Below are 12,550 nucleotides of genomic sequence, written 5' to 3'. Positions count from 1 at the left end.
CGGACAAGACAACCAAAGTGTACATAAAGAGGGTTATATGCAAAAAGTTACTAGGTTTTTCTTGAGTTTGAGCGGATTGTAACAGCATGCAGCTGGGATGTTGGCTGATAACAGCTAAATATCGCTCTCTAGTGTTGGTGCATGAATCATACAAAAAGTAAAAGACGCCGGGCCTAGCTAGTTAACGAATAAATATTAAACGGCGTTCCGCTTAGTTTAAAACTAAATGTTTTTGTTCTTTCCAGGCCGAGCGGCTTGTTTAACCGGTGAACAGCATTGTATGTAGAAATTGTAAGAGTCTGAAACGTTACCTCAGCACTCGGTGGTTGTTTCTGTCCGAATGGATCACATGATCCGCGGCTGTCCAAGTAACTGTTGTTAGCTTGTTAGCAGCTAGTTGCGTTAGCACCAAGCCTTTCAAGCTCACCAGGAAACGGTGCGACCTGACGTTATCTCGAGCCACGCAAAGGCGGGTATCTGTCAAACATATGCATTAATTATATTTATATTTCTACAATTCCGTGTTTTATTTATCGTCGGCTCCGCTGCTGCAAGGCCCAAACTGTAAGGTACGTTACTAGCTATCTTTACTGCAAGCAAACAAGAGCTAGCTGATTTAGTACATTAATTCCAGCTGTGGTCACTTGTTTTCTTTTTTCATGTTTGCCTAGCGTACCTAGCACTTAGCTAGCTGATAGACTCAAATCAGATAATTTGCACCGGCGTGCCAGCGTGTTACAGCTATCTCTTTAATATTGTGTACGTTGTATGTCGTAAGTTAAATGTTTATACCTTGTTAGAGTGTCCATCAGCAGCGTATTAAACATTTGCTGGCAGATTGTGCTTCATCGTAATGGGGCTTATCAGCTGAAACAGCTGTACTGGGCCATCGGTTAATCAGGAAACTGCTTGTTTGTCACTGCGTTCCAGCTGGTTGATCTACATGGCTGTTCACATCAATATTAAACAAATGGGCATGTGACCAAGGACTAGGTTCTACAGCATATGATCTGGACCAGTGGAAGAGGCCAAAATCAATCAGAGGTGAGACAAAAAGGCACAAAGCATCCACCTAAAATTGTGTTTCTGCACTAAAATATGAAGTAAAGTGGTGACTAGTCACAATATTGTTTTCTAAATGATATTGTTGTGGTGCACAAGTAAAAGTATCTTTCACCTTTTGTATATGCCCATCAGGTAAATTATTTCAAAGTGGTCGATTGGGAGTGAACAGTCATGACAACAAAGACATCCCTGCTGAAAGTCATTCTGCTGGGTGACGGTGGTGTAGGAAAAAGCTCCATCATGAATCGATATGTCACCAACAAGTTTGATGCGCACCTATTCCACACCATCGGTGTTGAGTTCCTCAACAAGGACCTGGAGGTAGATGGCCACCAGGTTACCCTGCAGATCTGGGACACTGCTGGCCAGGAGCGCTTCCGCAGCTTAAGAACTCCTTTCTATCGTGGCTCTGACTGCTGCCTGCTCACCTTCAGTGTAGATGACAACCAGAGTTTTCTCAACTTATGCAATTGGAAGAAGGAATTCATCTACTACGCAGATGTCAAGGAGCCAGAAAAGTTCCCATTTGTAGTCTTGGGCAACAAACTGGACGTGACAGAGAGGCAGGTGTCTGCTGAGGAGGCTCAGCGATGGTGCCAGGAGAACGGCGACTATCCCTATTATGAGACCAGTGCCAAGGATGCCACCAATGTAGCAGTGGCTTTTGAGGAAGCAGTGCGTAGAGTGTTGGCAATGGATGAAAGAACGGACCACCTCATCCCCACAGACACAGTCAAGCTCCACAGAAAGCCTCGCTCTGCCACAACTTGCTGTTCATAACGTCCAGGAGTTATCACTAACCTTAATTTGCTGTTATGCCTGTAATGTGATGAGGCTGTAGGTGTACGATGCTCTAGTAACATCTTATTTAAACAAATTATACTACTGGCTTTGTGATTTCTTATACTGTTGAAGGTTTGATAATGCTAATAACTGGACTTATGTGTAAAGAGAAATGAAACACTAAATTCATCCCAGTCTAAGTACAAATAAACATGAACACGCTGAATCACTCACTCAGCTATGCCACAGTTCAAAGGTCAGGCTTTAAAAGGATAGCAGAAAAACAGGCTATATTTTGTGTTAGCCCAGGAGTAGCTGTGGGGGAACTAAAATATGTTATGACAGAACAGAGACATTATATTTGAAAAGCTTCACTTACTGCTCAAATTGTTAAATGTTCCATTCTATCATGAAGGCAAATTATAATGTGACTCACTGAAACCATTTTAGATGTGTAGATGGGAGTGTATGTGTCCTAGGGTCCCTAAACATTACTCCAGAGTGTGACCTACAGATAAAGTGATGACCTGTATATTTATATTTAGAAAATACCTGGTAAATTATCAAATTCATACAACCCAATAACCTTATTTCTGAGAATTATACAGTAGCTAATGCACTACTTTTTATTAACTAACAAATTGAGGCTTGTTGTTATTAATGCACCTTTAGGTTTTGTTTGTGCACATTTTGCATAGTAAATAGATTATGGCTATGTGCTTGAAGCACTGAGGGACAAGATCCCTAACAGAAGATAAATATTTAAGTGAAGTCAACAAGCATGGCATATGGTGTACTTAAGTTTCTGGAAACTTTGGTATTTTGTAAACTGTTTTTACCTTAAAATCACTGAATCAAACTACAGTATTTCCTTAAAGGATATTAAAAGAAACAGTGGTCAGGATTGAGTAAACTTGTTTTCTTCATTGTTAGGCATATTGTTTTCAATGATTTTTATCTTTAAAGCACTCCATAAACATTTTATCCAAGCAGTTAAATGTCCTTCCACACAACTCAGTGTTGAAAATGGTGAGCCATTCATTTACCTTAACTCTTTCTCATCCAGATGTCATCAGTTGTACTACTGGAATGCCAAACAATAAATAAACCCCCTTGCGTATTGTCTCTTGAATCATGTTCTGTAGCCTGAAAAGTCTTAGTTTATTATTCTAAGGTTTGAACTAAACTGAAACTTACAATGCTACACACTGCAGTGATATAATGCCAAAACTGGAAGAAAACACAAAAGTAACAAATGTAAGTCAAAGCACAGGATTGTCAACTAATCTAAATGTTTTATTTATTATTGGTCGTGCTCTGGAGATAAGTTGTGGTTTTTGAGCTTTAAAGTCTAATTCTGATAACATACAGTAGCCATATACACAGCCCACTGCACGCACAAGAGTAAAACAAACTTTACCTGAGATACTAGATCAGAAGAGAAAAACTTTATAGAAAATCCACATTTATCTTACATTTGTAAAACAGGAAAAGACAAACATACAGACATAAAACAAGTGTGTTTGGTAAATGTACAACAAATTGACAAGATGCATTCAAATCCCTGTGCATGTGACGTGATTAACTCAGGAGATGTTTCTTTCCAAGAAACTGGACCTTTCTCTCAAAGGCTGTCGAGCGGATTGGTGCATTGATTTCATAGAATGGATTCATTGCAAACTGGAGGACATAAGGAATAAATTATTAAATCAAACACTGAAGGAAAACATGGACTAAATTTTACTTCAAGCTTCAAGTTATTCTCATTATATGGTAGACAACTTACCTTAATGTATAAATCATATACATCATTAAAAAAGTTTTTGATTCCATCTTCTTGTCGCACATCATGCAGCATGATGAATCTTATATGTATGGCAAATAATTAAAGAAAATAAAGCCATAACAGCACATTGCTTGGATGTGACTATACATAGTGACTAAACAATTAATCAGTTATCACAACTGTTGATTCATTTTCTGTCGATTAATTAACAAATTCTTTCAGCTATCTTGTATTATTGAATTACTGTCTCCAAATTAGATATACGGTACACCTTGGACTTAATGAATTAAGCATGACTATACTAGTCATGAAGACATTACTGTCTGGCTCATCAGTAAACTACAACACAGCAATTTTTTTTTTTAATTTTGTGACTGGAATAACCACCATCAATAAAAGAATCATACCTATTCTTCAACAATGCAAACAAGTATTCTGTGCATATTTAATCCAATATGAGTTAATAAAAATGCAATAATAAAGGATATGTCCTGCAGTGACGAAGGCAGAAACAAACCACTCGTTGAACTTGTCCACAGTTTTCAGGTACATATTGTTGGACAGCCACATGTTTTCATCCACCAGATCTAGGGCTGCATGTGCAATGAATTGGTTCAGATGGCGATGGTCGTCCTGTGAACAATCAAACAAATCTTATCAAACAAGGTAATTCATAAACAGACATGATTATTTTATAGTCAATAACTGCCCCGTGCCACTGATGGTGAAGACAGTTTAGTGTGATCACATGCTTTATAAATTGTATTCTGACAGTTATGTTCTAGTCTATGGTTCGTTTGAAGAATAGCACGTATCACATCCGTCTTTACCACTGTTATTGAAGAAAGAAACGGTGCACAAGAAGGACTGCTGCTGTAACCGATGATGCCACTTTACCTTTGATTCAGGCTTCCCAGCTGGCAAGAACTCCATCTCAAACACAGGGTTGTCATGATGACCAACCATGACAAAATAAAAACTTCCAGACATAGTTTCCTCTTCTTCCTAGCAAAGGCTCTAAAATCAATTAAAACCAAATGAAACTGGTTAAATAAAGAAATCGTTCCAAATCTCAGAGTCGGTTTATGAATCAGCTAGCAAGCTAACTAGCTAACTAGTTAGCTGTAGCACTCGCCAGACGCTTGGCGTCGTTCAAGTCTTTAAATGATTCTTGTGAGACTATAATGAAGATAATACGACTTGAAATATTATAAGAATGCAATGTGCACAACAAAGAGAGAATGTTAACTTGGTAATTCGACTTTTGTTTACCTGCTAATTTCACTTCCTGGAGAGCAGGGAGAGCAGTCGCGAAAAGATGACGACATGGTAAAGCCACTAAATATATTTAACATTCATCTGTTGTAGAATTGTTGTTTTTGAAAATACCTAATATAATTATTAATGCATGAAACATAAATTTCATAAGTTTATGGATCATAATAAATAAATAAATTGCTGATTTTGTTCCCGTTACGTCATAACCGTGGGTCCGGTGCAGAAATTTCCGTTGACGGATTTAAATGTTAGAGACACACCTCCTGGAAAGAGACGCTTTCTGGTTGTCAGGCTGGTACGTAACGAAATTATTGTCTTGTTGAGATCGCCGCGGTAACAGAAGATAGAGTGATAAAGTCGAACACCAGGTAAGAATACGTTAAAAGTTGTTGAAAAGTGAGGTTTTTGCTCTCTAGTTCGCCATGTTCAACCTGACACTGTTATTTGCTCTTGTTTTTCTTGTGTCAGAACCTGCAAACACTCTGCAGTTATGCACTCAACCAAGGAAGAAACCCTAGCCCCAGAAGAGCTGAGAAAAAGGCTCTATCAAACTTTTAAAAACAAAGGAGTGCTTGATACACTCAAAGTAAGTCGTGCTAGTCTAGTCGCTGTTGGTTCTTGTATCCCCAGTCTACTCTACTCAGCGCGAGTTTGATCTTCATCCATCTTTCCCTCCTCTGATCTTACTCAGACACAGCTGCGGAATCAGCTCATCCAGGAGTTAAAACACCCACCTTTGACTGGAAGAGAACCAGTTCCTAGACCAGTGCCTGTGAAGTCTGAACCCCTCTTGGTTTCAGCCTGTAACAGCATAGTGGCGGATCATCTGACCATCTCAGGGTATGAGTACACCCTTTCTGTATTCTACCCTGAAAGTGGCCTGTGCAAAGAAAAGGTGAGTGTGACTTGTGCATTTGTTAATTCACTTTAGCTTTAAGTAAAGAGCATCATTGCATCTGAAGATTTTGGTTTGTGATCTGTTTTGGCAGGTTTTCGCAAAAGAAGACCTTCTTCATCTTCTTAAAATTAGTCCTGAGTCAGCCCTTTACAGATCCTTGGTAAATATTATGATTTAACATGTAGAATATTTTTCTTGAAATAAGTAAAAATAAGATATGTGTTGTTAATAATATATGTATATATGTATATATATTTATATATATATCTTTTTTGCAGTCTTCAAATAAAGACGACAATGGTAAAGGTATGTGCAGTATTCTGTTCCTATTTAATAAAGCTGCTTATGCCCCCACTTCCTTTCATTGATGTACACTTTATCTTTGTCTAGCAGGGTTCCTGATCAGCCTTCTAACACAGCTAACACATCATTATACTCACGACCAGTGCCACGATGCTGATACGCAGACAACAGGCATAGCAAGTTATGGAGAGTCTCTTGGTATGGTCAAGTGATGTCTTAAATTGTATTCCACACACTTCCAGTCTTCCAGTGTACTGTTTTCAAAGTTTTCTTTCTGTCTTCTATAACAGTTGAGAAGATGAAAATGATCGATAAGGAATATGAGAGCTTCAGTTTCAGTGGGGACAAATGGTTTTCATTCCAATCAAAGCTGGCTGAATATAGAAAGGAAATTGAAGCACAGGTACAAGCAGAAATGAACACAAAGGTATGTATATTTTTCTACAAAGTTAATAAATCAGAAATGACTTATGGCTAAAATATCTTTGCTAATGTGTGAGGGTTCTCCTTTTTTTGTTTCTTTAGATGCAGCATTTTCAAGATGTTGAGATCGCCAAGGTGAGGATGGAAGAAAAATCTAAATTTCACAAAGAATTTCATAAGCTGAAACAAGAGCTGGAGAGGACTTATGAAATGAAGGCAAAGGCACTGATGGACCGGGAGAAAAATGCCATTGATCGGTTACAAAAACAACAAGAGGTAGATTGCTGCTAATAAAATGCTAGTCTCTTTCTTTCTCTAGAGGTAAATCTTTACCAAATCACTACTTTTTAAATAAATTGTGGAAGAGAGTATAATTGAGTTTGTCTTTTCTTTAGATTGAAGAAAAAAATGTGTATATGCAGAGACAGTCAGTACTGAAAGAAATTGAAACTCTGCGGAACAGGGAAAATGAGCTGAGAATGAGAATGGAGGCTTTTGAAAAGTAAGAGCTTTTTATTTATTGAAACTACTAATGTTAGTAAAGGAGTGCGATCTCCTCTGACTGTGACCACTGGTTCATAGAGAATACTGTGTTACTGTGTTTGTACGACAACAGGACTTGTCAAATTCACGAGGAGAAGGTCAAGACTACAGAAGAGCTGCTGAGGAGGAGAGAATTAGCTGTGAAGACTATGGAGGACACATACGACCAAAGACTGAAGAATGAACTTTCCAGGTATTTTCATATTGAATACAGAATGCCTCATTTGTCCATCAGTGTTATTTGATATCGTCTTCGATCTTTTGTCTTTATAAAATTAGGTATCAGCTTGAACTGAAAGAAGAATTCATCAGGAGAACAGAAAAACTAACAGAGAATGAGAACCGAAACAAAGGTGAGTATTTAGATGAATGCAGTTAGTTGCCTTAGATCATGTTTACATGTTTTTGTTATTATTGTGTTTTTTTTCTCAGCGGAAACTGCTCGTATCCAAAAGGAGTCAGCTGTAATTAATGCCAAACTAGAGGAGCACAGTCGAGCCTGTTCAGAGCTGAGACGGCTGCAGGTAAACAACACCTCCCCAGTCACTCAGCAATGTTAATTTCACTTTCTTCAATGGGAACTAGGTACAATATTTCAGTCCTACTAAATAATTGAACACTTGTATTCAGGTAAAACTTTCAATCATTCAGTTTGACGTGGACCTGTAATAATTATACAGTAAGCAGTACAGTTGGTCAATTCAGTCTCTAGCTTCATTTTGCCTGCTCTTTTAATGGCTCTTCTGTTCTTTTCTAGGTTGAGCTAGACACAGCACAGCAGCAGATTCCCCTGCTGAGTCAACAGAAGGAGCTGCTAAGAGAGAGACTGGAGACCATGAGCGACTATTCCAGTTTGAAAAGAGAGAAAGCAGAGCTGCAGGGGCAGCTGCGGCTGCTAAAGAAACAGCTGGATGAGGCCCAAGAGGAGAACCGGCTTCTCCATGCAGGTGAGGAGCGACTGTGTTTCCCACGTGCTTCCCAGGAGTCTTAGCATGCCTAAATATCCCCCAACGGACACCTATGTGGCAAGGAAATGTAATGTCTGAGAGTTATTGCTTATAATGTTTTATCCTAGAAAATCAGTACTTCACAATATTTGTTGTCGTTTATTTTTCATAACAGTGATAAATCCAGCTCTCTCAAAGCGCTTGAGTCTGGGCTCATTGTGAGCTGTGGGAGATGCAGTGTACTGTGGAGCATTTGTGCTGGTCTGTCCCACTGCTTCTGGCTCAGCTTAGTCTTTTTGAATGCATCTTCCCTGCCAATGTGGGGCCTCTGTAGCTTTGCAGACAACTCTCTGAAAGGGAATGGGGGGTGGGTTGATGGGAAGTGGAGTGAAGGGGAGCAGAAAGCACAGTGAGCATAGACAGAGGGCTCCCTTTACCCTTGGCCATGAACCAAATTTTTACCTCTCTCTAAGGGATACAGTACTTTTCCTGCTTCAAGATAGAGCAGCGGAGAAGTAGATGGGGGACTGTGAAACGGCCTGTACTTTTTAGATTATGTTTTGACTCCAGTAACCCCACTCTCAGATTTGGGCAGACCATCCAAAGAGCAGCTGGCCTTGCAGATGGAGGTTCGGAGGCTGCAGAGCGCTCGCAAACTGGATGAGGAAGAGTTTGACAACCAGAAACAGGTGCTGCAGGCACAGCTCCAGAATGAGGTCAGTGGCATCAATGCCTCTCACTGAGTGTGAAAAACTATAAGTTGAGCTTTTTTCCCCCAGCATAGTGTTAAATCTAGATTTCAAGTGACCTATACTTGTGTGTGATGTCTTGTTGACTACGGGCTTTGCGCAGGTGGAGCGCTGCGCTCAGCTCAAGGCTCAGCTGATAGAGTGTGAGGAGAAGTCACAGTGGATGACCAACCATGTTGAAGACATCAAGATGCAACTTCGGCAAACACAACAAGGTATTCCGTGATGGGACATGCATGTTCGCCACATCTTCGCTTCCCTTTGTGGCTCAATTATTATAACAGAATTTTAAAGTAAAAACAAGAAAGAAAGCCATGGTACAGTAGTAGCAATTTGGATTTTTGGTGTAAATGCATGTAAATAGTTGTTAGAAATTAGTTTAGCAAACCTTTTTCTCAGATCCTGGTCTTTTGTGGTGGTTGGTCTTCTATATTAGTGCTCAACTTTCCTCTTGTTTGCTTTTCCTTTTCTTTCCTCTTTCCCTTTCTCCTGTGTGATCCATGTGATCACGGCAGCTCTTGAAAATGAAGTGCTGCGTAACCCCAAGCCCTCTCTTGTTGATCGCTCAGTGCTGGAGCTCAGTGCTGACAGGCTGGTTCCCCCTGACATCTACGTGGACAGAGGTCTGCTGAGGGCCAGGGTGGGTTATGATGATGTTTGTGAAGCAGGTGGGCCCCTGCGAGTACACAAGTTGCCTTGGAGTGACTCTCCAGACTCCGACATGGAGCTGGTGGCTGAAGCCAAGGCTCGGATCCAGGAGCTGCAGAAGGAGGCTGAGACTTTGGAGGAAGCCTACAGGAACTACCAGCAGAGGGCAGTGCACTCCACCATCTCGCGCATGCTTCCCCCAAGACCCCTTTCCCCACAACAACCACATCTTTCACATCGCCCCAGCTCTCCCCAAAGGAAACAAGTCTCTCACCATTCTCACACCCACTCACCCCACAAATCAAAGGTCTCGCACAGACCTCTGTCTCCGCACACTACTCGAACCCACTCCTCCACATACTATGACACCAGAGACACCCTACCACCTGCGCAGCCAAGAGTGACCTTCTTGGAAGCTCAAAACCAACCCCAGTCCACAGTGTTCACTGAGCACAGTCTCCATTCATTGACTGAACCTCCGCCTCTAAGAGATGGATCCCCTCAGGATGAAAGCTCTGCTCCATCCCGACGTCTGTCATCCACACCACACTCTTCCTCCAGGAAAAAGCTTCAAAGAGAGATCGCAGAAGGTACTTTTAAAAAAATGCTTTATCCTGTGAAAACACTTCAAAGGAATTAGGTTCACCAACCCCTTTTACCTGTCAAGAAATAAACAATGAAATAGTCTCATGTTGTCAGCACTCTGCACATTGAACACATGCTGTAAATATTTTAGTTATGTTCTGTTAAAAACAGTTTAAACATTCAAAACAGTCCAGATATTTTCATGTCACTTTGTGTATAATAATCTTTCTCCCTAACATAAAGTCTTTGCCCCTGATAGAGGTAGTTGTGTCTCCTGTGGCGTTTCCGGAGCTGTCATGTGACAGACAGCCCCCTCAAGCCCCCCATGAGGAGGTGCTGACCTCAGGTGACTTTTCTTCTGAGTTCAGTCCACCTCGCAGTCCTCAGCTCAAGAGCACAGCACGAGACCAGTCCAGGTACCATCTGCCATGACTTTGGCAAGGACAGTGTTGAATTTTAATACACACTGTACTTTGATGGTGAATACCAATTCTCTCATCTTCCTCTTGGTTCCTTCAGTCCACCACAGATGCAGCCTGTCTTCTCCAGCACTGAGTCTTCCCCGCAGCCTGAGAAGATAAGCCTTGAAGATCTCACAGGGATTTTGCCAGGTACTCTGGACTAGTTTTTGTTGTTATTTTTTCCTTACTATTTCAACTATGAATTTTTGAAACCACTGATCCAATGCACTGTGCTTGACTGAGACCCAGTTTAGATTTATTGTATTTGTACTCTTTTTCTCTTTGTTTTCTTAGTGATGCAATTTTCATAAGGTCATATGGTTCTTTCATTTTTCATTATTATTAATTCAAACAAAATCCCAGTAAAAAAAAAAAAGTTGTGTATCCGGTACGAAGGGTTTGGATTTTGGAATGGCTGTTTTTTAATGAGTGTGTGACTGGCCTCCAAAGTGTCCTTTCAGTGGCCCCGCACAATGGTGAAGATGAAGGGCTCCTGATTATGTATTCTGTGCTGGTCCTCTGGCCCTGTTGCATTATGGTGCAGCATAAAAGATCTCTTTGTGCGTGTCTCTCTCCAGAGCCCGGCCACATTCCAGAGCTTCTCCTGGACACTGCCGTCCCTCTCACTGAGGAGGCCCCTGACGGCCCCGCTGTCACCCGCCCACAGGACCTCCCAGAAGACCTGACAGACTTGCAGGGCCAGGCGGGTGAGTCTTCAGTTGGCCCGAAATGACAAGAAGGGCGACCTTCTACTGTAACCCGAAGTCATTCACCCTGGTCATCTTTTACTCATTACCATCAGACTCATGGGTCTCTACAGTGCAAACCAAAAGGAACACAGGAACTTTACCACTAACTGACAGCTGATCTGACTCATATCAATCCATATGTTTTGTAGAAGTTCCACAAACCACAGGGGAATCTGCTAGGGAAGAAGATGAAGAGGATGAGGAGCAGAGGTGGGAAAGAGAGCGAAGGGAACGACAAGAACGAAGGCAAAGACAGCAAGAGGAAGCCAGACAGAGGGAGATCCAGGAATTTGAAAGACTGGAGAAAGAGATGGTAACAATTATCTTGCACCAAGTCCTTCTAAAACTTCCCTTTGATTTTCATTTATTTAACTCTACTGAGAAAAGGCAATCTGACGAATGGGTTTTGTTATGTGTCTAACCAGCTTTTGCAAAAGGTGGAGCAACAAGGACAAGAAGAAGGAGAAACAGGGAGTAAGAAAGGAGGAGATGAAAAGAAGAAGGATGATGGAGAGGGGTCTAAAGGTGAAAATCCATTGGACAAATACATGAAAATGGTCCTGGAGGCAAGGGAGAAGCAGCTTGCAGAGGTGAGTTTGCACCCAGTTGTCTGAGACTATTGTACAACGTACCTGTGTTAAACTGGGTGTTTTTTTTTTTCAGAGCCCTGGAAGAGAAGAAGCGGGACATACAAGCCCAGAGGCCAAGAGTTTGTCTGAAGAAAAAGAAGACAGGTAACTACGTCCTTCACTGTTCTTCCTCTATTGATGTAAACAGTGCCTGAGGAACAAAAAAATGTGTGTAGCTGTCCAAATACTTCTGGTCTGGACTGACTGTATATAAGTCTACATAATCCACTTTCCAAAACATTTAATTTTTTTGTGGTTTCTCATCGCCTCGCCTTTATGAAGTTGTTATTTGTTCTGGAATTATACTGTCTCAAGGATGAGTTAATTGAGAAATACCTTTCTATTTTTGGTTTTGTTTTTCTGTCCCCTGAGGCTTTCACTAACTCAAGTTCTGTTTTCCCAGCATCACAGCATATTCACACAAGGATGAGGATGATGATTTCTGGTGAGCTGGTTGTCCCGGTCTGCTATCATAAACTAATGAATTACACAAGCCTCTCTACTGTTAAAGAGTGATGCATTTCTTGTTTCTTGTTATTTTAAGATCTAGCTTTTCAATATGTATATTTCACGATTCTATTTTTTTTTTTTTTTACATTGACTGTATATGTATGAATAAATCCAGAAGTTTTTTATTTGCTTTGCACCAAACTAGATTTTCTATCGTGCAAAAAGAAAAAAAGAAAAAAAACCTTGAGATAAA

At 40.7% G+C, this 12,550-nt stretch overlaps 3 protein-coding genes and 1 long non-coding RNA gene across 6 annotated transcripts in view; 2 read left to right on the top strand and 2 right to left on the bottom strand.

Moving 5' to 3' along the window:
• The window catches only part of LOC121194518, a 54,375-nt gene extending 53,506 nt beyond the window's left edge, over positions 1–869 (bottom strand). For both annotated transcript variants that reach the window (XR_005895389.1, XR_005895388.1), the window contains exons 1-2: positions 793–869; positions 312–477 (exon numbers count right to left, since the gene is read on the bottom strand). This is a non-coding gene — a long non-coding RNA (uncharacterized LOC121194518). The remainder of the gene's footprint in view (positions 1–311; positions 478–792) is intronic.
• Positions 428–3,347, top strand: rab9a (RAB9A, member RAS oncogene family). The gene is made up of 3 exons (XM_041057437.1): positions 428–569; positions 931–1,044; positions 1,198–3,347. Exon 3 carries the CDS (start codon positions 1,237–1,239, stop codon positions 1,843–1,845), a length of 609 nt encoding a protein of 202 aa, XP_040913371.1. The 5' UTR covers positions 428–569; positions 931–1,044; positions 1,198–1,236; the 3' UTR covers positions 1,846–3,347.
• Positions 3,282–5,015, bottom strand: trappc2 (trafficking protein particle complex subunit 2). The gene is made up of 5 exons (XM_041057438.1): positions 4,907–5,015; positions 4,532–4,651; positions 4,123–4,267; positions 3,635–3,720; positions 3,282–3,528 (listed from the first exon to the last, which is right to left on the bottom strand). The coding sequence occupies exons 2-5, from the start codon at positions 4,622–4,624 to the stop codon at positions 3,430–3,432; spliced, it is 423 nt and encodes a 140-aa protein (XP_040913372.1). The 5' UTR covers positions 4,625–4,651; positions 4,907–5,015; the 3' UTR covers positions 3,282–3,429.
• Positions 5,016–5,186: 171 nt separating this feature from the next.
• ofd1 (OFD1 centriole and centriolar satellite protein) lies at positions 5,187–12,511 on the top strand. 2 transcript variants are annotated; one of them, XM_041057287.1, is made up of 23 exons: positions 5,187–5,280; positions 5,381–5,498; positions 5,604–5,807; positions 5,902–5,970; positions 6,089–6,116; positions 6,204–6,311; positions 6,404–6,540; positions 6,639–6,812; positions 6,932–7,038; positions 7,153–7,272; positions 7,359–7,432; positions 7,512–7,603; positions 7,837–8,026; positions 8,612–8,742; positions 8,879–8,990; positions 9,291–10,013; positions 10,268–10,424; positions 10,528–10,619; positions 11,048–11,176; positions 11,368–11,531; positions 11,644–11,808; positions 11,882–11,952; positions 12,251–12,511. In XM_041057287.1, the coding sequence occupies exons 2-23, from the start codon at positions 5,403–5,405 to the stop codon at positions 12,294–12,296; spliced, it is 3,189 nt and encodes a 1,062-aa protein (XP_040913221.1). In that variant the 5' UTR covers positions 5,187–5,280; positions 5,381–5,402; the 3' UTR covers positions 12,297–12,511. The 2 variants fall into 2 exon arrangements, with proteins under 2 accessions (XP_040913221.1, XP_040913220.1); XM_041057286.1 differs by having other exon boundaries at positions 6,201–6,311.
• Positions 12,512–12,550: the final 39 nt, after the last annotated feature.

This window comes from Toxotes jaculatrix, chromosome 15 (assembly GCF_017976425.1).
Source record: "Toxotes jaculatrix isolate fToxJac2 chromosome 15, fToxJac2.pri, whole genome shotgun sequence".
NCBI classification, from domain to species: Eukaryota; Metazoa; Chordata; class Actinopteri; family Toxotidae; genus Toxotes; species Toxotes jaculatrix.
The sequence above is the reverse complement of the archived record's forward strand: the minus strand, read 5'-3'. Positions and strand labels throughout refer to the sequence as shown.